We start from the raw sequence: 24,665 nt of genomic DNA, 5'->3' as shown, positions 1-24,665 counted from the left end.
TGTGGCTGGAAACAATTGGGGGGCAGATAGACAGTCATTATTAAGCATATACAGGGCTCTAATGAGAGCAATAATAGATTATGGCAGCATTATATATGGAGCAGCAGCTAAAACATCATTACAAAAAATAGAAAGATTACAGTGTAGGGCTTTACGAATATGTACAGGAGCAATAAAAACAACACCTATTAATGCTCTATTAATTGAAAGTGGGGAAACTCCACTTGAAATGAGGAGAATTAAATTAGCTTTAGCATATTGGATGAAAATTAAAAGTAATATAGATAATCATGTGAATTCAACTATTCTGCAAAATTGTTGGGAATATGTGAAGTTCCAAAGTAATGGATTTGGATGGATGGTTAGGAAATGGATTAAAAAGTATAGACTAGAAGACAAGGAAATAGCTCAATTTAACCCAATTAGCGTTATTCCTCCATGGCTAATACCTGAGGTTAATGTAGATTTGTAAATCAATACAATGAAAAATGATTGGAATATAAATGAAATAGGGATAAAAACTGATATTTATTTAAGAACTACATATAATAATTACCTTAAAATTTATACAGATGGTTCTAAAAATCTAAAAGGTTATGTGGGTATAGGAATATATATCCCAGAGTTTAAAAAATGTATTCACAAAAGAATATCAGATCAATTGTCGGTATTTACAGCAGAAATGGTGGCAGTTATATTAGGCTTGCAATGGGTGGAGGAGATTCGACCAATCAGGGTGGTGGTGTGCACAGACTCTAAAGCAGTAGTGGAAAGTATTAAGGGAGAAGGAAATAATAGAAAAGATTTGGTATTAGAAATTCATCATATTTTATTTAGACTATATAGGGGTGGCATTGATGTTTGGTTTTGTTGGGTGCCGGCACATGAAGGAGTAAAAGGCAATGAAAAGGCAGATAAATTAGCTAAAAGGGCTTTAGAGGGGGAAATAACGATTTCAATTCCTTTTGGAAAAGGGGAAGGGAAATCACTTATTAAAAGTAAAGAAATGGAGGAATGGCAAAAAATATGGAACGAAGATAGGAAAGGAAGAAGATTATATGAAGTGCAAAAGTCAGTTCGAATTCGAAACATTAATGAAAGAAACAGAAGAGAAGAAATAATAGTTAGTAGATTAAGAATAGGTCATACCTACTTAAATGACATGCTTTACTTAATAGGGAGGAAAAATAGTGAGAAATGTGAGAAATGTGGTGAAAAAGAAAATGTAGAACACATACTGATGAACTGTAAGTTATATGAACACGAAAGGGAAAAATTAAAGAGAATAGTTAGAAGTATAGGGCATGAATGGAATCTTAAAGGAATATTAGGAAATGAAGGAAACATAACAGATATTCATAAACTAAGGAAAGCATTGTTTTTGTATCTTAAGAATACAAAATAAAAAAATAGAATCTAATAGATGTGAAGTAACGCTGCTACACACTCATGGACAGTAGGTGGCGGTATGCACCTTAAAGTTGCTTGTGATCCGCCATAATAGAAGAGAAGAAGAAGAAGAAGCAACAGCGCGCCCTTTGAATCTCCACACAGTCATCGAGCTTGATTAGGAAAGTTATGGTTGCGTGCAGATACATACGGTGAGTTTGCCATTTGATGTCAGCGGTTTACATTTTCTTCACTTTACCTGGAGTGAGGAAAGAGAAAATATAGGCCTAATAGCTTGTCTGATTCAGTAGGAATTACGTTACCATGGTGAACAAAGTCAGTGGTGTGGGAAAACACGATGTTGTTGTAGCCTACTAGCATCATTATAATAGTTTTGTCACAGGAGCAGTGATGGGCAGTAGCGCCGCTACATGTAGCGAAGCTATTAGTTTAACTACATTTTCAAGTAGATTGACCGTAGCGTCGCTGCTTTATTTATCAAGTAACTTTCCTGTAGCGACGTTATTGTTTTGATCAAGTAGCGACGTAGCGTCCACAAACGCTACAAAATCCAGGGCAAAACTAAGAAATGAAACCAGGTTTTCTATTTCTAAACAACAATCAGCCACAAAACTACTGTAAATAGCAGTTTCAGCTGACGCTTTATAAGTGGCGTAGTAGCACAGGCACACTCCGTAGGGTTAAACAAGCGCACCTTTTCCGAGGCTGTCGTTCTATTGGCTGGAAAGGTTGCTAGGCAACGATCCAACTGCAGTCAGAGAGCAAAACAAATCCGCAAGCAGAGCGTAACTGAGACCCGTGCAGAGCGGAGATGGAGGCAAGCGAGAGGAAAAAATATCTGTGATAATATAGAAAATATCTGTTTAAATCTGAGAGAAGAAACAAAGATTTTTGAGAGAAGAGAAAATATTTGAGAGAGAGCGCATGTTTTGAGTGTGAGCATTATAAGTTTTGAGTGCAAGAAGATGAAATTCTTTTCTCTAATTGAAGTTATGTGCTCTTGCATTATGGCAGGATAATTCTCCCATATCTATGTGCCACCAGTCTGATAGGGCGACACTGTGTGATATGGTAGTGCTTCCTTGGGTTGACTACAGTTCTAAGTTGTACGTTTCATATACTGTTGATTTTGTGTTTTCATTAATACATTGTACTTAAAAATACTTCCTTTATTTGCATTAAAACTTTGTCAGACTGATGTGAAAAAGTCTCAAGGATATCCTTCTTTGCAATGATGCTATTGCCTATTGCCTACTGTCCATTTATGCAACTTGTATTTTGTGGTTAAACTTTAGATTAAGCAGAAATCTATCAAAGATAATGCTGCATTTATTGTTAAGTTCCTCACATATATGTGTTTCTCTCTGTGCCAGGTGTAGAGAAAGACATGCCAAAGTCCAGGTCACACACACACACCAAGCACACACACAGAAACAGGGTTATTGCAAAGCAGACAGGGGTTCCTGACAGGTTGTGGGTGCAGGGGAGATGGGGAAAGATGAATGGCCAGGTTAAGGGTTTATGAAGATGTTGGGAGTCTGTTGGTTAGACAACTGTCTTCTGTAGAAGGTTTCCATTATGATGAGTGGCGAACCACTTGCCTTCTTCCATTTATGCAGTAATGCATGGCACCTACCATTTACTCTTTGTAATTTAGCACATTTTAACTGGTGTAGTTTAGTTGGTGAAGTAGCATTAGTGAGGGAAGTGTTTCCCAGGTATGTTGCTCTTAAAATAATGAATTTATAGACAGCGCCTTAGAAAGTGCACTGAAAAAATTTCGGCGCGCGCTATGCGCGCGCAATATCTTACCTAGGGGCTAAGCCACCCATGTCTCTCAAACCTAGTGACGGCCCTGAACGTGACTTTTCTTATTTAAATACTGCAGTTTTAAAATGTTTTTTTCAAATCTTATCAAATTACATTTAAAAACCACAATTCCTAAATCTGAACATAATACCTTTCTTAATAACTCATATAAAAACGTAATTCCTTATTCCTTTTCTATTTTCTTTTTTACTCAGCATTTTACAATCGTTTTCTCAGTTGTATTTTCCTTATATTTTATCCTTTCTATTTACCTTTTTCATGACCAATCTGATCCAAGAGCACAGTGGAGACCAGTTAGACACATTGGTGAGTCTCAATGGTTAGATTGGTGACAAAATAACCAATGGGGGAGCTGGGTACTTCTGAGGAGCAACTGTGATTGGTTCAACTGGTTTCCGGTATGGTTATGGACCAGAAGGGCCACAGAAAGGTAAAAACGGAGAAGGTAAAGCAAAAAGAAAATCCAACTGCAATAAGAATTTCAAAATGCAAGGTTAACAAGAAAATGGAAATAGAATAAGGATTTTTTTTTATGTGTGATTAGGAAATGTCTGTAAAATTAGATTTATGAATAGAGGTTCTTAAATATCGATTTAGAAATAGTTTTAAAATACATTTCAAATTGCATTTTTTTAACAATGGATTAATAAATTCATTTTACAATTCTTCTTACAACTCTTTCTTGGACTGCAAAACAATAACTGTGTACATAGATAATGACCAGCAGCTATGGCAGTTTTTCTCCATATCCTCTTGAAAACAGCTACAAAAATATGGGAATCCTGTGCACAGCATATGGGTTTACCGTCCATCAAGAAAGAAAAGACAGCATCTCATTTTCATCTACAGAGGTCCAGAAGAGAGAGTGAGAAGAGTGGCTGCCATGTAGAGACAGAGCTGGCAACCAACTGCAACTAGCAGAATTTGCAGTGATCACTTCTTAAACTGTTAGTTGCTATGCTAAAATTATTGTTGTAGAGAGTTTTTTCATTAAGACAGATGTGGAAATTACCTCTAATGGTAGTCAAAAATAGTGGAGAGCTTTAAAAAGCATGAAGGGTATTATAGGCATATTATAGGCGTGACAGGCAGCCAGGCTCCATCCCCCACCAGAATAAGTATCCTCTTTGTATTTTAAATGTTTTTGAAAGCAACATATAACAGTGAGTAAGGTATTGGTAGCTAACACACAGGTTGTAATTATAGCCTGACACACATAGCACATGCCCCTCCTCCCAGCATTATGTTTGATAGTGTGAACTTTATGCATTTTTTCTTTTCCCACAGATACCGACAAATAGAATATGTCCTTGCTTCCCAGATAAAGTTAGTTGATTCGCTTTGTCACTTTTTTTTGGCAAAAGGAAAATAAATTGCGCTGGGCCTTCACTTAAATCCTACTATGCTATTTGGGCATGAGCAAAAATTCTGCAAGCTCCCAGAAATACATAACACTCTTAATAAGAGGATTTTTAACCACACCATGTAAAGGTGAGACAAACATTTATTATTACCCTTTTGAACTTAGAAATGCTTCAAAAATAGTAAGAAAAGTAGAGAAAAACATAATACTTCAAAATGAAGGCGGAAACTTTAAAATGCCTCTATTTTAATCTTTCTGATCAGTAGAGCAGTTTCTAATTTTACCACACCTGTAATGATATGTTTTTATATTTCAACTGTATTCACACCTATTAAATGTTTTACATTTTATTGCAATAGTCCAAATGCCCAAATAAAAATATTAGCCCAAATAAAAATAAAACATTTTTTGCCAGTTTACATTTATTATACTGATACAACAAACAGCTCTCCTACCAGAGGAGGGGGAAAAAAACAGGCAGCTTCAACAAAAAAAAGCTAAATTTTTAACAAATGTGCAGTACATTGTAAAAATAATGTCTGACAGACGTCAAAGTTTGAAAATGTTGAGGGTAAGACCAGAATAGATTTGAAACACACCCGTCTATTCAAATAAAGTAGGAGGGTCCATAGATCTGTTGAAATAAAACTGCTGATGTTATAACAGTACCTGTATTATAGGGGGGAAAAAGTCGGTGGAGTTCGCCTTGTTTGATATATGTCAACATTTGCATAAGTTTACATTTTCAAGTAAACAAAATGAGGAGATGCAAATCATTCTCTTTTCTAATAGTTTTTGTACCTGTTTTTTTACTTGTTTTGTACTTTAACAACATTGATCCAGAGAAAAATACAGGTATGTTTAATTTAAGAGTGTTGGTTCATATCGCTTTGCTTAAAGTAAGTGTGATTAACTCGTATACTGCTTGTACTGAAGATCTTGCCACTACTTTTCCAGTCACTTTTATTTCTTTCAAATGTGAAGAAATATAAATTGTTTTTTTTAAATTAATTTTTCTTCTTTGATTGTCTATCTTCCTGGCAGTCTTTTGGTCTATCTAAATATTTATTAAAAAGGGCCAATATTTTTATGTTTAAATGTAGAAATCCCAATGTAATTTTACATGCATTACATAATTAGAATATTTAGAAACTAATTAAATGAACGGTTAGAAAAATATTTGTTTCATTTCTATTATTCGTTATTATTTAACACTTGACTTTACCACATTTCCATGTGCCAAGTTCAACATAATTAAATTTTATCTCTTGCTTTAGAATTAAAAACCATTATAGTTATGGAAAACCCAATGATATGAATTTGGATTTGTGCAGTTGTCTGCAGCAGACTTTTAATATGTACTTTGGCACATGACAAAAAAAAAAAATAATAATAATAATTTTTCATTTTTGGGTATGACTTTACCAATTACAGTGAATGTGAATGATTAATTAGTAAATACTTTAGTGTAGATAGTTTTTTAATGATACATAATAATTTACTATAGGCTAAGATAATACATAAGGTTGAGTTGGGAAATAGGCAATCCACAAAAAAAGGATTTTGTCATGGGTTTGGTTCCAATTGTCTTGTTCTTGGCCCAACAAAGGCTGACAACTGGCCTGGTGCCGGGGCTCTGATCTGTTTGATTAAACAAGATGAACCTGTCTGTTCTGAAAAATTTCCATGTCCATAACAGAAAAGAATGTGACATTAAGACAAGCACAACGAAAAGAGCTAAGAAGAAAGATGTGTGAGCTTGGCAAAGAGACTCTTTATGGAAAGATACTTACAACTGGAAAAAACTTTGAGAACTTCATTGTGGACGACAGCCGCAAAATCCTCTACTGTTATATTCCAAAGGTAACATCCACCCAAATACACCTGTGTTATTGTACAGTTTCTTTTCATTTTCAGCTAATTTTTTAAACTTGTTTAATCCATTAATTTTGACATTTAATTTTATCTTAATTCGACAAAGTGACCTAGTGTGGCCCCAATGGAAATATCACCTTAAAAATGAATAAACTTTGAAAGTTATGGTTTTGTGATTTAAAGAAGATTGTTGCTTAACTTATAGCAAAATCCATTTTAAAAACTCCTTGGGAGATAAACTCTTTGGGAACCAGTGCCTTATGGTGAAATTTTTTTTTAGGGTGGCCAGGCAATAACCAATGTACACTGAGGGGTGGGCAAAAGTGGATTGGCACCAGAACCTCAAGGTCAATCTACACTGTTGCAACAGGAAAATTAATGAGCAAAACATCCATATTTCCTAAATAAAGATAAACTATACTTTCCTACAGCCTTTGCTAAAAAAAACATGCATATATTTAAAAATCCATGCTTTTTAGATAAAAGGTAAAGTGGATAAAATTCTTTCAGGTTTGAGTTCTGGGGTGAACATCTTTTCCATTGTCATTACTTAACTATCATCCTGCATAAAATTGATATTTACAAGTACTTATATCTATATAAACTGATTATTTAATACGTTTTTATAGAATTATTTATTTATCTATGAATTTACTAAAGACTCCTAGATGTTGCAGAGACACATCATTTTCTCTTTACCCCATATAACACAAAATCTAGTTCTGAAAAGAGCAGCAATTCTGTACTTATCATCTTTAATGTTAATATATTGATCTGAATAATTAACCACAGTGTTTTTGTTATCAAGTAATATGAATATATGAAAAATAGTAAGTAATATATGATTAACTAAAATGTTTGGAATATTCCACTTGATTATTAGGGGAGAAACAATGGTAGGGGTGGCCAATGATTGGCTAAGAGTGGGCATGGCCACCCCTGGCCCTCAATCTAGATCCGCCCCTGGTCACACCTTAAAAAGATTAGCACTCTTTACACAACAGTAAACACTGTGGAAATCAGAAAAACAATTGTTCAGCGGGAAACTCTTTCCCTAAGTTTACCAGAACTATAAACTTTTTTTGATCTGTTTTGGAAAAAAAATTAGGCTTCTCAGACTTTAAGAAAGTTTAACACAGGCTATTTTGTTTGATACGTTTTTGTCTGGATGGCCTAGCCGATAGGCTTTTGTCCTTTGTGTTTTTGAATTCCATATGAATTCCCAAGTCTGGCACTTTACAGTTACTCTTATAGACTAAGTCACAGAGTCTGTTTATCAGTAATTTATTTCTGAATATGAGTTCAGGACAACTTATCTTGAGCAGGGGTTGAAGAGTGAAGTACATTTAGGCATGTAGTCTGTTCTTCCCGATGTGGCCCCTCTCTTTGGAATTCCATCAGCAAACAGAAATAGTTTTTTTGCCAGTGAAACAGCCTTACCAAGGCAGGCTGGTTTAATTTCTGTGATGTTCACTGTTAATTTAACATTGTTTTAAGCACAGGTTGCCTGCACAAACTGGAAAAGGATCATGTATGTCTTGAAAAAGGGCGAGCCTTACATCGATCCTCTATCTGTTCATCGCAATAGTGTACATCAAACAAAAGCACTGGACTATCTGACAGACTTCAGTCCAGAAGAAAGGGAAGTAAGTAAATATGTTTATGTAATGGTCAAATTTAAGGTATCAAATCTTGCAATAATAAAATACAACTGTAATTTTATATCTTTTCTCAATTGCCAATTTCCTTAATGCCATACAAATACTCACCAAAAGCATGGGTAATACTTTTATGTGGATAAATATATGGATAGTATAATAAGCAGAAATAAAAAAGACCAAAGCTATCTCTGCCATAGCAGTAATACCAATAGTAAATAGTAATTATTAGTGAGGTAGTAGCATGATTTGTCTCAAAAGTCCAACAGAGAAAAGATTAGTTTTCTTATACATTCTTTTACATCAAATAATATCCTACAGAAGAAAATATATGCTTCATCCTGCCTCATCATCAAAATGGTTCTTTGGATATGAAAGGTTGCAGACCATGGTCTAAAGGAAGTCTAATCCACAGATTATTTGCAAAATTTAAGAATACTCAGTAAACCCAATGCTTAAGTAGAAGGTACAAGGACATCTAATAAAAGAGGCCGAACATTAACAGCTTTCAAAACAAATAACAAAACAAAAGTTTTAAGTTGAGTTCTAAAATGGACAGGAAACCAGTGAAAAAGAGATAAGGCAGGGGTGATGTGTTCACTCACCTGTGTTCTGTAACGCTACAGATACTTCGAGAAGACAGAGAAGCAATATTATTAAGAGTATTACAATAGACAGGTCCAAAATAGAGAAGAAAAAAAACATTGATGGCCGTTTTCAAGTCGGGACAGTTAAAACAAAGATTGCTTTGGCCAGTAGATGCAGATGGTGAAAACATTATTAATTGTAATGTGTGCTTACTACACATTTTTTTTTTATTAATCTTTCTCTGTTTGATATTAAAATTTATATTTTGAAACTAAGGTCTAGTTTGTTTTTTGTTTTTTCTACAGATCAGGCTGAGGACTTACACAAAGTTCCTCTTCGTTCGGGACCCATTTGTTCGCCTTATCTCTGCCTTCCGACAAAAGTTCCAAAGCATTGATGAGCCCTTTTATAGCATTTATGGAAAGACAATGGTGAGACTGTACCGTAACCAGTCTGATCCTCCCAAGACACAGAGAGAGGCAATAGCTTTAGGATTGCAACCAACATTTTACAACTTTGTTCAGTACTTGTTGGACCCACGAACAGAAAGATATGGCCCCTTTAACGAGCACTGGAGACAAATGCACCACCCGTGTCACCCCTGCATGTTAGAGTAAGAATCTTTTTCTTTCTGAAAGTGAAAGAAACATTTGTAAAAAAATATATATATACATATATATACATATATATATATATATTTAAATATATATATATATGTTGAAACAAATAACTTTAGAAACTGTGTTTGTTTTTTTACAGGTATGATTTTATTGGTCACCAGGAGACACTTGAGGAAGATGCTGGAGAGCTTCTTAAAATGTTAGAGGTGGAAAACAAAATTCAGTTTCCGCCCACTAAAAATGCAACTACATCTGATTTCATCAAGGAATGGTTTAAAACGGTGCCTCTGGAGGACAGGAGGATGTTGTACAACCTTTATAAATGGGATTTCAAAATCTTTGGATTCAGAAGACCAGATGAAATCCTAGATAGTTAATATTTATGTTGAGGTTTTGGGTTTTTGTTTCTGAAATATATTGTGTAAATGGGATTCCCTTCTGAAGCTGCTACCCCGCGACCCGACCCCTGATTAGCAGAAGAAGATGGATGGATACAGTGTAAATAAAAACAATGCATCTGGATGGTTTTATTAAATAAGTATTTATGGCAGGTTGGGTTGTGTGTCCATAAGGCATTTAGGAGTGTATCATCTATATAATTCTTTGTACTATTTAACTGATTTTTATGAGGGGCCGTTTAGGACAGAAACTATTTTTCCTCTCACGTACACCAATAAAACCATGCACACACCTCAGTAGACACACACACACACTCAACAAAAATATGTTTTCCTCTCAAACACATTACTATGACATGCACACATCACAGTAGAAACACTCACACACTCTCAAAAAAACTGTTTTCCTCTCAAACACACTACTATGACATGCACACATCACAGTAAAAACAGTCACACACAATCACAAAACTAAAATTGAATATATGTCTAATGTGTGTGTGTGCACTAATACTAGACTGTATGAGAGGGCATAAGTGTGTGTGTGTGTGAACTAATACTAGACTGAATAAGAGGCTATACGTGTGTGTGGGTGTGAACTAATACTAGACTGAATGAGAGGCTATACATATGTGTGTGTGTGTGTGCGCGCGCGCGCGTGTGTGTATGTGACTGATGTAGCAGACTGAATGAGAGGCTATACCAATGTGTGTTTGTGTGTGTGTGTGTGTATGTGTGTGCGCGCGCGCGTGTGTGTATGTGACTGATGTCGTAGCAGACTGAATGAGAGGCTATACCAATGTGTGTTTGTGTGTGTGTGTGTGTGTGTGTGTGAACTAATACTAGACTGAATAAGAGGCTGTACGTGTGTGTGGGTGTGAACTAATACTAGACTGAATGAGAGGCTATACATATGTGTGTGTGTGTGTGCGCGCGCGCGTGTGTGTATGTGACTGATGTCGTAGCAGACTGAATGAGAGGCTATACCAATGTGTGTTTGTGTGTGTGTGTGTGTGTGTGTGAACTAATACTAGACTGAATAAGAGGCTGTACGTGTGTGTGGGTGTGAACTAATACTAGACTGAATGAGAGGCTATACATATGTGTGTGTGTGCGCGCGCGCGCGTGTGTGTACGTGACTGATGTAGCAGACTGAATGAGAGGCTATACCAATGTGTGTGTGTGCGCGCGCGCGCGTGTGTGTATGTGACTGATGTCGTAGCAGACTGAATGAGAGGCTATACCAATGTGTGTTTGTGTGTGTGTGTGCGCGCGCGCGCATGTGTGTATGTGACTGATATCGTGACAGGTTGAACTCTCTCACACACAAGTACAAGCCTCTCATTCAGTCTGCTACGATATCAGTCACATACACACATGCGCGCGCGCGCACACACACACAAACACACATATGTATAGCCTCTCATTCAGTCTGCTACGATATCAGTCACATACACACATGCGCGCGCGCGCACACACACACACACACACACATATGTATAGCCTCTCATTCAGTCTAGTATTAGTTCACACCCACACACACGTATAGCCTCTTATTCAGTCTAGTATTAGTTCACACACACATACACTTATGCCCTCTCATACAGTCTAGTATTAGTGCACACACACACACATTAGACATATATTAAATTTTAGTTTTGTGATTGTGTGTGACTGTTTTTACTGTGATGTGTGCATGTCATAGTAGTGTGTTTGAGAGGAAAACATAGTTTTTTTGAGAGTGTGTGAGTGTTTCTACTGTGATGTGTGCATGTCATAGTAATGTGTTTGAGAGGAAAACATATTTTTGTTGAGTGTGTGTGTGTGTCTACTGAGGTGTGTGCATGGTTTTATTGGTGTACGTGAGAGGAAAAATAGTTTCTGTCCTAAACGGCCCCTCATAGATTTTTATGCATGTTGTGCACTATGTTCTCTTCTACTTTGTCTCTTTCTCTATGACTTTGACTGCAAATATTATGGTAGGATACACTTTACAAGAATTGTTGTACTACAAATGTTGCTACTGTCTTATTAAAGTATTTGTACTAGTACAACATTGGCATTTAATTTGAACATTGACCACTGTTGAATAAAGGAGGCAAAATCTTTCAATATTTCTCATTTTTTTGTTTGAAATTCACAAAAACTACCAATACAAATAAAATGAGAATAATCTCTATTCATTTCCCAGTAGACGATTAAGCTTTTAGCAAGTCAAAATGGAAAAAAAACTTTAAAATATTTAAGTAGAAACACATGACACTAGATTTAGTGTCTTCAAACAAGGGCAGATAAAAACAAAATATGTACCTTACTAAAACCCCATACATTTGGTAAAATATATATTTTTTATTTATCCAAAAAAAGGCATAAAAGTCTAGTCTAGAACAAATGAGTTAGCATTTATTTTGTTTCAATGACTCACAAAATATAAAATCTTTGTTTATTATTAAATATTTATTGACAGAGCCCATTAGAAGCACATTTGATGGTAGGAGGAAGCGACCACACAGAATCTATATATCTATATATATCTATATAGATATCTATATATAGATATCTATCTATCTATATAGATATCTATCTATATAGATAGATATATATATAGATATCTATATAGATATAGATCTATAGATATATATATATAGATATATATATATCTATATATAGATATCTATATAGATCTATATCTATATAGATATCTATATATATATCTATCTATATAGATATAGATAGATATCTATCTATATAGATATCTATATATAGATATCTTTATAGATATATATAGATATTTATATAGATATCTATCTATATATAGCTATCTATCTATATAGATAGATAGATATCTATGTATAGATATATATAGATATATATAAATATATATCTTTATATATAGATCTATATATATATATATATCTATATATCTATATATATATAGATCTATATAGATATATATATATATATATATATATAACACTTTTATTTGGGTGTGATTAATTATTTCACAGTCCTAATTTATTTATATTTACATACATACTTTTATAATATGAATATTATTGTTATAATAAAATATGAAATACTGACAAAAAAGGCTTATTGTGTGGCAACCTCTTGGTGTAGAAGCATAATCCAGGTTTCAAATTAAAGGTAACACTTTGAAGTTTCATCTAGACTATTTGGATTATATATCAGGGGTAATTACACAAAAGTTCCTATTTTTAAACCATTATAAAAGTGACATTTATTTGCTATTAAAATTGGTACAATAGTCCCCTTCACAAGTATATATAGAGGTAGCATGTTGAAATCCCCACCTACACTACTGTGATGGTATACACATGGAAGACAGAGATTTAAAAAATGACCCAAAAAACATAGCTTGGCTAATTCCCTTTGAAAAGGAAGGTTTTATTGAGCTTCTGTGTAATGTACAAGAGAGCGTTGTCCACAAGGCCATCAAAGCGGACAGGAAGGTAGCTGTGGTCATGTACTAGCGCAGGAATGTCAGCAAATGGGGATGGAAGATCTTCTCCTCCTGCTTACACATTATATAACCTGCAGAAACAAAAACAAAAGTGACCAACAACAATTCACAGTGTATAAGATTGATATATCAATATGTGATTAAATTTCAATGATACACATGCCCTTTGAAGATGAGCTGGAAAGTTTAAAATGTTTGGCACAACACCATCTTTAAGTCTGACAGTCTGCTCTGTACGGTCAAAATCCTCACTCCTGAAGTGCAGTGAAGACGCCTGTCATTTGCAACAAAACCGTCCCTTCTTAGGGCAAGTTCCCACAGCCTCCTCATCTCTCCGTTTTTGGGAAACCTTAAAAATGTGAGAAATGTTCCCAGATGTATAAATTATTGTCACATTTCCAACCCTTTTTCGTTCTTTTAACATTAAGGATAAGCACAAAAATACACACCTAAATGAAATTTGTTTGGGGTAATTGTATGTATGTATGCACTTGAGAATAACACAACCACACTAAACTACTTATAAAAAGTTGTCCAAATGAAACTAATACAAACTTATAAAAGCTTTGAGTCAACAAAAATCTTGTAATACTATTATGTCATAGCAAAAGTCTGGCATCTTCCTTTTAATAAACCCAGCAAATTCCTGTAACATAATGTAAGATGTTTTGACAAACCAAATCGATTGGAAATCATATGCAATTTTGCCTCTTCCACTGATGTAAAGTTGCTGGTTAACGTTAGCAGCTAGCTAAACTGTAACGTTAGCTGCTAACTTACTAACGTTAGGTCTCACTTTGCAGCTTCTTGTTATTAGCCAGCTAACGTTAGGCTAATAATGAAAATACAACAACACTCAGATTATTATTAGCCAACTAATAACTACAACCACATCCACAAAGATTGTAATTTACACCAAAGATTAATTGTCATACAATTGTTATTGGTGTCAGTAAAACCTATATGATTGACCAATAGTCTCAGCCTTGATAACTTGCGCAAGTAGCCGTGATGCACAACTATGCTGCACGATTAAGTCATTTTTCGACAAGAAAATCTGCAATTTCGACATGTTCAAGCATCAAGAATAATAGCCACGTTCATAATGTTTGTAAGAAACCAAACTGTTTGTAAATCCGTCAAGAATTCAATGAGATAAAAGTATTTGTGTTCGTGCTGATCACTCACCTTACATTAGGTACCACAGAGCAAACCAGAAAGCCTGCCTGAGGCAAGATGGCCGCCGGTGATGACGTTTGAGACTCCGCCGTAAGACATCTAGCCTTTATTATGGATATCTATGGCTCAAAGCAGTAAAGCTCAGGGCTGCTGGCCTTCTTTATGGGAACTTCCTCTCTTTCTACTTATCTCTGATGGAGACTGTAGAGTAAAATCCTCCACCTAATATTTGGGCTCCATCGTAAAAATATTGACTAGGCTACTGGAATTGATCTGCTCACTGTTTGTGTCAAAGTAAGTACTAGTGTGGTATCAATTATAGCCAAGAAAATGCCCGGCCATACCTGCTCCTGCTCTGTGATTGATATTTACCTTAAACGTTCTTTGACATCTGTTGGAAGAAAAGGGGGTCATCTTACAATTAATCTATTTAGCTTTATTCAAAGTCTGCAAACCCTTTTAGAAATATAAGAAATTTGCTCACTCCCCGTACCAAAAAAAACACCTCTATTGTTCCCAAATATGCAAAACCTCACCCTGCACATTGTTGCCTTGCACGTCATAGACTGTGATTGAACTCAAATATCCAATATTTGACACATTATGTACGGCAAAAGATGATGTGCAAACAAAACAGCTGGGAGTTTTAACACGTCACAGTATGTTCCGGTATGCATAAAAAGAAGAGAAACATTCTTGGGTCAATGGTCTTTTAAGAGCTGATCTAAAACAGGTTTAAGAGGACAATAAGAGAAGAGAATTCAGCACATTATCTGATCTGGAAAAAAAAAACTTGCCTAGCAAAACATTGTGTTAAAGCAGCTGATGCAGGAAAACTTAAGCTGCTACTCTCTCAGGCTTTAAGCAGGTATACAGTCTTCTGGAAGTCTGTTCCAGATAATTGCAGCATACTAGCTAAATACTGTTTCTCTGTGTTTGGTTTTATTTCTTGGTGTACTCATAAGCATCCTCTTGACAGGGAATGTTTTTCTTATTTTAAGGAATGTTTTTCTGTGAATTTACCTCAGAGTTCCACAAACTGGTTGTTATCCAAACTATTGATCTTAAGACCAGTGACTATATGTTAGTTCACAACTGATTTATTCTCCATTGTTCGCAAAAAATTTTAACATTGTATCCATTCATGTTTTGCTGATATATCAGTGACTGTAGCAAAGGAAGCAGAGCTCCTCAATCTGCCTCCATCATTCTTGTCCCAAAGAAGCCTCAAGTCACCTCATTTAACGGCTACCAGCCTGTTGCATTGACTCCCATCAGGATTAAATGCTTCGAAAGGCTGATAAAAGAACACATTGTCTCCAGACTCCACCCAACATTCTACCCATTCCAGTTTCCCTATAGATGGTACTGCTCCACTGAGTACAGGCTCCCCTCAGGGCTGCGTCCTGAGCCCCCTGAGCCCACCTTGAAATTTGCAGATGACACCACGGTGGTGGGCCTTATCAGAGATAACCATGGCAGGGACTACAGAGAGGAGGTGGAGCAGCTGGTGGCCTGTTGTAGAGTCAACAGCCTGATCCTGAAGTTGAAGACAATGATTCCTGAAGTCAAGATCATCGTCAACCTCAGGAAGAACCGGCCTAACCAAGCTCCAGTGCTAAACAACAGCTCAGTTGTAAAGGTGGTCAGCAGCACCAAATTCCTGGGGGTTCACAGACAACCTCTCCTGGACTGTAAACACCACCTCGCTGTTCAAAAGGGCACAGAAGTGCTTGCAGTTCCTGCAGAGGATGAGGAGAGCCCACCTTCCCTCACCCATCGTCACCACCTTCTACAGAAGCACCATAGGAAGTGTTCTGACCAGCTGTCTCACTGTATCGTGTGCAGGCTGCAGCACCAAAGACTGGAAGAACATGAGAAGAGTGGTAAGGACAGCAGAGAGTATCACTGGGGCTCTTCTTCCCTCCATTACAGACATTTCATCCCAGCGCTGCGTGTCCCAAGCCAGTAACATCATCATTGACCCCTCACACTCCCACCATGGACTGTTCTCCTTACGGCCCTCCAGGAAGAGACTTCGCAGCATCCGCTGCAGGTCCAGCAGATTCTGCAACAGCCTTTCCCCCACTGCCATTAGAATGCTGAACTGATGAAAAAAAAAATTTAATCAAGTCACAGACTCTGCATCACACTGATAACACCAAACTAAAATACTGCATATTTGCACCATATATACTTGAAATGCTCTGAACTTCCATTTCAATGCATTTTCACACCATGTTTTTTCTCCCGCACTGTTTATATTTGATCACTGCTGCACTTTATGGAATATAAATATTAATTTCTCTGCCCAGCTGCTGCTTATTTACTATCTAAAGCTTTAAAAAACAAAAATGTTGTTTTGTATACACTGTGTTTATACAAAATGAAAATAAAAAACTCTATAATTACACCACTGATTAGAATTTGTCAACATGAATTTTCTTTTTCTTCAATGAGAACAATGTAGTAAGAACAATTAAATTGGACAATATGAAAAAAAACAAAAAACAATAAAGCCAGCAGACTTTCTGAATGGCAGCTTATTAATCATTACAATTCTCAGCATAGTTTATTGCTTTACAGATGACTTAGCATTTAACTCAACTTTGAAACAATGTTAGTTTCTCTATATATTGCACCTAATCGGTTTGAAGATAATTTTGAATCAAAAATATTTGTGCGTTGTAACTTTGGAGCTTTTTTTGGATTTTTTTCTATCTTTTCATCATCACACAAAAGTTACACCTCTTGTGTATTTCACACAATAAAATGGAAATTAATTATTTAAAAATCATACATTGTATTTTTCTGGATTTTTGTTTTAGATTCCATCACTCACAGTTGAAGAGTACCTATGATAAAAATTACAGTCTTCTACAAGCTTTGCAAGTGGGAAAACCTGAAAAAGCTAGAAACTTTCTTTCGCTTCTGCACATGGTCCACGGTGCAATGTAAAGACACCATTGATATTACATTCAATAGGTTATCTGGCCTAAATCGAAGAGTAGTGGCACACACATGTGGAGCTGTCCTTGAGCTGCCAAGCAACTATGTGTCATATCCTGAGTTCAGAACCGAGCTAGACAACATCTTTACAGGGGACTGTTTTACGATGGACATTCTGTAGCATTATGCACTTCAGTGTTATTGTCCTTCAATTTGAATCTGAAAAAATGTGAGTGGAGAACCCAGGCAATACTGTAAAAAAAATTTTATTTTAAAAAGAGTTGCCTGTAAAAAACACAATGCTAGACAAAGTAATAGGAGTATTACATCACACCACCTTAAAATAAAATAGAAGTGACAAAAAGTTCAGAGTCGTTACGTTTATTTCTGACAGCTCTACAACGTAGAAGCTTGATTAAAAACAATGATTTAGTTAATCACAGTAGTTTGATGTTCTGTTTCTGGATTAAAAACTGCAATTGTTAACTTCTTTTCAGAAATTCCTGTTGTAGTATTTTCAAAAGGAGAAATGTACATTCCGAGTTTCATAATTAACCAAATTCTAAAACTGATTTCATCCCCGTATTTTTCATACACACTACTGAAAAGCTTTCATACGAAAGCTTTTTAGAAGTATTGTAGATTATCCTCCCACCACCACATTGTGTTAGTATTTCTTTTTCTTGCTTTATATTATATTACAGTTTATGTTTAAGTTGGTTATTTCTTTTAGACAGGTATTTTCTAATGGGTGCACACTTTAGTTAATGTCTGTCTGAATGGTTTATTTACACTTGTTTTTTTGTTTGAGGTGCTGCTGATACAAACCAGCTGGAGGAGGAAATCTGGAGCATACCATTTGTTTTATGAAAGACTGACGGGTGATACTTGTTTCAAGTGGTTTTTAATTATTTTTGTCACTTAAATACTCACTTATTATTGTTTCTGCTAAGTAAAAGTTAGTTTTGATTTATTTGTTTCATAGAATGCTTAAGTTAATTTTGTATTTATTGGTTCTTTTGTTATATCGGGCCTCCCTCATGTGGTAGACTTGGGTTACTCCATCCCTATTTAAGCAGCCTTTAGTTCTTTGTTTGCAGGTCAGTTTTTTTGTTTGAGTTGGTTTCCTCAGTTGACCTCAGTTAAGTTGGGCCCAGATCCATGTTATTTTTTATTAAAGTTATGAGCCTTTGTTAACTATTTTTGACACAATTAAATTAAAGTTTTTTTGTTTGTTTTTTTCAAATTTTGAACACCGTTTGCCCTTATTTAAGTTTGGTCCCTCACAAGTGCCCTACTGAAAAGCTTTCATATACACTACTGAAAAGCTTTCTCCTGCACATTCTGCTCTTTAAACACCTTTGGTAATATGAATCTGCTTCTGAAATTATGCAAGAGCTCTTTAACGCTGTCTCTTAATTTGAAAAGAATCAATGCCTTGTTTTGAAAACTTTTCAATATGGGATGGTGTCAGGCTCTTTTAAATAGCCCTTGACTTTTGATTTTCACTATGGGATTCAAAGTAAGAACTAAAAGCAGCCCACTGGTTTAGCGCATAATCCAAGCTTTTGCCCAATGACAGACATCTTGTAGGGCAGTGCTTCTGCACTCTCTGCTGTGCTACATTGCAGAAGTCCTGGAACTCTTTTAGTTCCTCTAGTCTTTTTGAACTTTTTCCGAAGCAATAGTAAAGATCAATGATCAATTCTTCGGGTGACATTCAGAGCTCTTTTGCACCGTTTTGGCACATACAGTTGTGGTCAAAAGTGTACCTACACTTGTAAAAAATCGTAATGTTATGGCTGTCTTGAGTCTTCAATAAGTTCTACAACTCTTATTTTTCTGTGATAGAGTGATCGGAACACATACATGTTTGTCACAAAAAACAGTCATAAAATTTGGTTCTTTCATAAATTTATTATGGGTCTGCTGAAAATGTCACCAAATCTGCTGGGTCAAAAATATACATACAGCAACATTAGTATTTGGTTACATGTCCCTTGGCCATTTTCACGGCAACTAGGCGCTTTTGGTAGCCATCCACAAGGTCCTGGCAAGCTTCAGGTCGAATGTTTGACCACTCTTCTTGACAGAATTGGTGCAGTTCAGCTAAATGTGATGGTTTTCTTGCATGAACCTGTTTCTTTAGCACTGTCCACATGTTCTCAATGGGGTTTAAGTCAGGACTTTGGGAAGGCCATTCTAAAACCTTAATTCTAGCCTGGTTTAGCCATTCCTTTACCACTTTTGATGTGTGTTTTGGGTCATTGTCTTGTTGGAACACCCAGCTGCGCCCAAGACCCAACCTTCGGGCTGATGGTTTTAAGTTTTCCTGCAGAATTTGGAGGTAATCCTCCTTCTTCATTATCCCATTTACTTTCTGCAAAGAACCAGTTCCACTGGCAGCAAAAAATCCCCAGAGCATAATACTACCACCACCATGCTTGACAGTAGGCATGGTGTTCCTGGGATTAAAGGCCTCACCTTTTCTCCTCCAAACATATTGCTGGGTGTTGTGGCCAAACAGCTCAATTTTTGTTTCGTCTGACCAGAGAACTTTCCTCCAGAAGGTTTTATCTTTGTCCATGTCATCAGCAGCAAACTTCAGCCGAGTCTTAAGGTGCCTTTTCTGGAGCAAGGGCTTCTTTCTTGCACGGCAGCCTCTCAGTCCATGCCGATGTAAAACACGCTTGACTGTGGAGACTGACACCTGTGTTCCATCAGCTTCCAAATCCTTGCAGACCTGCTTCTTGGTGATTTTTGGTTGACTCTTGACCATCCTGACCAATCTCCTCTCGGCAGCATGTGATAGCTTGCGTTTTCTTCCTGATCGTGGCAGTGACACAACTGTTCCATGCACTTTATACTTGCGTATAATTGTCTGCACAGTTGCTCTTGGGACCTGTAGCTGCTTTGAAATTGCTCAAAGTGACTTCCCTGACTTGTTCAAGTCAATAATTCGCTTTTTCAGATCCACACTGAGTTCCTTTGACTTTCCCATTGTAGCTTTTGTAGCTGAGTCTAATCACTGGGTCAAATGAGCCCTATTTAAATGGGCTCATGAGAAGTCAACAGCTGTAGTCAATCAGAATCACTTCGAAGAAGTGAAGAGGCCATGACATGAAGCTAATTTGATTGACACAACTCGCTACATCACCAAAGTTGACACATTTTGTTGCTGTATGTATATTTTTGACCCAGCAGATTTGGTGACATTTTCAGCAGACCCATAATAAATTTATGAAAGAACCAAATTTTGACTGTTTTTTGTGACAAACATGTATGTGTTCCGATCACTCTATCACAGAAAAATAAGAGTTGTAGAACTTATTGAAGACTCAAGACAGCCATAACATTACGATTTTTTACAAGTGTAGGTACACTTTTGACCACAACTGTATGTTTACCAGGTGACAAGGACAGCCAACACTGTATATGTGAGGCGCCTGTGCTTTTACTCTGGACAAGACAGAGTTTTCTTTTTTTTTTGCCAATCATGACATTGCATTTGTCAATGCTGAATACTATGCCATTGTACTAATCAATGCCCTTCTCTTCCATGGATGATGCAATGCAGTTGAATATATTTTCAGCTTTGGCATCATTGGATATTGGCATATCAATAAGTCCAACTGCCACCTTATCCTGTGCTTCACTGTAATACCTGGCTAAAACAGCACATTCCTTCTCGCACATGATGTCATTGCTTTCATCTACCAAAATGCTGTATGGTTTTTTTTCTGTGCAAAGTAGTTTGTACATATTCTCTGAACATTCAGGTTCCAGGGTTCCAAATTCATATTAGCTGTTGCTTTGGTGAAGGAGCAGGCATAATGTTTAGCTATTTCTGAATCTGCAAACATCTTCCTGAACAGCTTGCCAGTGTGCCTTCAGACATTGAATGGCACATTGTGTTCGACAACAAATTATGTAAAATACACCTCAGCTGCAGTGACCTTCTAAGTGAGCATGCTCTGAGCATATCTGATGTTGAACTAAAAAAGCTGGGACTCTTTGTGTCGGATTTAGACAGGGGGAACAGATTATAGCAGGTAGCCTGCTTTAATCTCTTCCCCCTTGCAACTTAACAAAACAAAGGTCTATCACCTCCAAAGTTCCAGGAGTGATCTGTTATCATAAAAGATGTGAACTCTTTTTGTCCAATTTAGACAGGGGGGACAAATGAAAGCAGAGACAGACAGCCCTATAAAATCTACATCAAACACTATAATTGATGAAGTTCAAGCCTAGTTCCAAATCATAATCTTAAGAATGTGTATATTCCTATGCTGGATGTGTAGAGTTAATGGGGATACCAATTCTGGCAATATGGGATGAAATAAAACGCCTGATGTTAGAAAAAGACTGTTTATTAAGGATACTACAACATAGAGAAATTTATAAGTTAATACAAAACACAAATATAGATTGAAGTACTAAATTTCACATAGGAAAAAGTAATTTTCCTTGTGGATATAGTCTTTAATAATTACACATACACTTCATTTTCTATTTAATTTTTATTACAAGTATATGGTTTACAACAGTTTTCATTGGGATGAGAACATTTAGACACTGAAACAACGAGAGATTTTTTTAAGGAATGTGTTGAAACGAACAAGGAGCTGTTTGCTTTCAGAGGAAGGAGAAGACGCTCGTGTTTATATATTCTTTTAATCAGTATTACTGGCGATATTCTACTATAACATGTGAATGGAAGAATAAAGCAGAAAAGCTCATCTTTCATAAAAATAAAACCTTTCAAATTTCATGTTCAGTACGTCGGAATTGAAGCGGAGTTAACTTGGTCAGCTCTTCCTACTCTGGCCGCGCTCCCGAGGAGGGGATACAAATTTTCTACCTTGGCACGACACCGGTGTGACATTTGTGTCAAAAGTAAAAATAAAGGCGTAACTTGAAAAGTTGAATTTGTGACTCACAGCAGCAGGTTTGTGCAGTTGTATTCATTGATTTGTATTTGTGTTCAGGAGAAAAAAAGAAATATATATATATATATATATATATATATTTTGTGTGTGTGTTTTAATTAGTTTTGCATTATTTTTTTTTTTATCAACTGTAGTAAAAATGAATGGAAGACATTTTTGATGTGCAACTCAGAGAACACAATTTGTTTACTTGTACTCAAGAATTTTGAAAGGTGTAACTTTTTTTTGTAATTGTGACAGATTAAAAAAAAATCTGCAGTTACAAAACACCAAAGTTACATTGCACAAATAATTTTTAAATAGTTCCGAACCAGTTGAAGCAAAACTGAGAATGTAAGAGGTTTTTGATGTGCAACTTGTAGAACAGAATTTGTGTACTTGTACTTTAATTTTGAACAGGTATAAAAAAATAAATTTTAAATTCTACGCATTACAAAACTTAGAATGTAACTCTCTACAACTTCAAATTCACACTTATGCACAAATAGTTTTGAAACAATATACCTTCATAGAAAACAGCCAATCAGGAAGAGAGAAGGCAGAACTTATGGCAGAACAACCAATGAAAGTGGAGCTAAACAGTAAAACAATAGGCAATACAATCGCTGTTTTGTTTGGTCAAAGGCCAAACAGCTCACAACTCAGCGATCCATTCTGACTTATTTTTTTTTTTATATCATGCAAGATCAAAGACTAAAAATAGTCATTTTTAACTGAAATGTTTGACTTGGAGTTAAATGACTTTCATTAATAAATTTGTATATTTTGAATTAAAAACAGTGAATTAATTCTATATGTGTGGAAAGTTCATTGTTTGACCAGGTTTTGAGCTTGAATCAGAGTATTATCTGTCGTCCTAGCACTCAACCGTTTGGGCATGTGTTTAGAGAACATATAACAATCCAAGTTATTTGATTTAGCGACAGAAATTCAAAGAAAGATTTAATCGCAAAACAGGAGAAATCCAATGTTAATGAGTGAATGCTCGTTAAAATTGTTAATGAAAATCAGTGTGGCCTAAACAGAAGTTGATTTGACACTCATTTACATGTCATTGCAGTGCATCTGACTCAGATCTTCGTTTGCATTTGGAGAAATATCTTCTTCTTTAACCAACAAACAAAGTGTTCACGAAGGGGCACAATGTAAGGAGTGTTTCCTTGATACTTGATAGTTTGCGGGTGAGAAGAAAAAGTGTTGACATCCATTCTGACATATTGTGTTTCCTAATATCATTAGGGATTAAAAACTAAAAATAGACCACAGCATCACACAAAAGGATCCTGAGATTAATCCCAAGATTTGAGACCGTGTAACGACATGAATAAAAACAACAAACACAAAGCTCTGAGGCAATTTGCCTGTCGTCATCTAATAAAAAAACTGTTACATCAAACTAGTTACACCCAGGTAAACATGGGTCATAACGATAACCACCTGTCATGGAAAAGTTTGTAAATTAATTAACTCTCATTACTGTATTGAAGGTTGATGTAATGCAACTGTTTTGTTCATATGTCAATGGAATCTGTGTGGAATACTTTTACCTGCCTTACACCTCTAAATGCAGTTTGCCAGATAACTACAAAAACAGAAGTTTTTGCATTAACCATTATCTTCATGAGAAGCTGGTTCTCATAGTTTGTCTTGTAAAGTGTAGAATCTCCTCCACACAAGGACTAGCAGCAGAAACTGAGCTGACTGAACAGCAAAATCTAGTTACAAAACTCAACATTGTCACATTTCACCGTTTCAGAAACTCAATATTTTTAATATATTAATCAAATATGGAGAAAAAACAAATGCAGTTTGAATAATTAAGGATTTCAGCAAGATAGTAAGAAACGACCAAAGTCTGTTTATTGTTTTTTATTATAAAAGATGAAAAAAAAAAAAAAGCAACAATACATTTAGGTTAAAATCCACTCACAGAATGAGGTGACAGTGTTTCTGAATTACAAAAAGGTCCATCCTTTAAGACATCATTTGAAAGACTTTTTCCTTGTGCCAATAACCTGGAAAGTTTGTAGGCTCCCAAACACTGCCAGAAATCTGATCCTCACTCTGTGAACCTCCTAAGAACTATAGCCGTGTAAACAGGGACAGCGCTGTCTCTGGTTTGGCAGACAACTCTTGGTTCTTTAGTCTCTGACAGGGATATCCTCGTCTCCTAGAGCCCAGGACCAGTGCATATGATCTGGGCTATGTATGGCTCAGCAGTCCCTTTGGTGCCTCTGGATTTGTCAAGGTGTGCAGTGTTAGCGGTGAATTAGGGACACCTAGTTACAAAGACAGGAGCTAAGACTGAAGTGCACTTTTCCTTTGCAGTTCCAACAGTACAGGTGAATGAAACAACAAAATA

General features: G+C 36.0%; 1 protein-coding gene across 1 annotated transcript; it reads left to right on the top strand.

Annotated features, from left to right (window-relative positions):
• The first annotated feature begins 4,712 nt into the window (after positions 1–4,712).
• On the top strand, positions 4,713–9,961 carry LOC119786653 (carbohydrate sulfotransferase 12-like). The gene is made up of 5 exons (XM_038290149.1): positions 4,713–4,731; positions 6,303–6,466; positions 7,981–8,124; positions 9,030–9,337; positions 9,484–9,961. The coding sequence occupies exons 2-5, from the start codon at positions 6,353–6,355 to the stop codon at positions 9,719–9,721; spliced, it is 804 nt and encodes a 267-aa protein (XP_038146077.1). The 5' UTR covers positions 4,713–4,731; positions 6,303–6,352; the 3' UTR covers positions 9,722–9,961.
• Positions 9,962–24,665: the final 14,704 nt, after the last annotated feature.

The sequence above is a fragment of the Cyprinodon tularosa genome, unplaced genomic scaffold (assembly GCF_016077235.1).
Source record: "Cyprinodon tularosa strain WSP-4 unplaced genomic scaffold, ASM1607723v1 ctg276, whole genome shotgun sequence".
Taxonomy (NCBI): domain Eukaryota; kingdom Metazoa; phylum Chordata; class Actinopteri; order Cyprinodontiformes; family Cyprinodontidae; genus Cyprinodon; species Cyprinodon tularosa.
The sequence above is the reverse complement of the archived record's forward strand: the minus strand, read 5'-3'. Positions and strand labels throughout refer to the sequence as shown.

Bases quoted from the DNA above. Each gene is read 5' to 3' on its own strand.
- LOC119786653 (XM_038290149.1), top strand. From the start codon at position 6,353: ATGTGTGAGCTTGGCAAAGAGACTCTTTATGGAAAGATACTTACAACT. The intron at 6,467-7,980 runs GTAACATCCACC...TTTTAAGCACAG, and splicing joins TCTACTGTTATATTCCAAAG to GTTGCCTGCACAAACTGGAA. The intron at 9,338-9,483 runs GTAAGAATCTTT...GTTTTTTTACAG, and splicing joins TGTCACCCCTGCATGTTAGA to GTATGATTTTATTGGTCACC.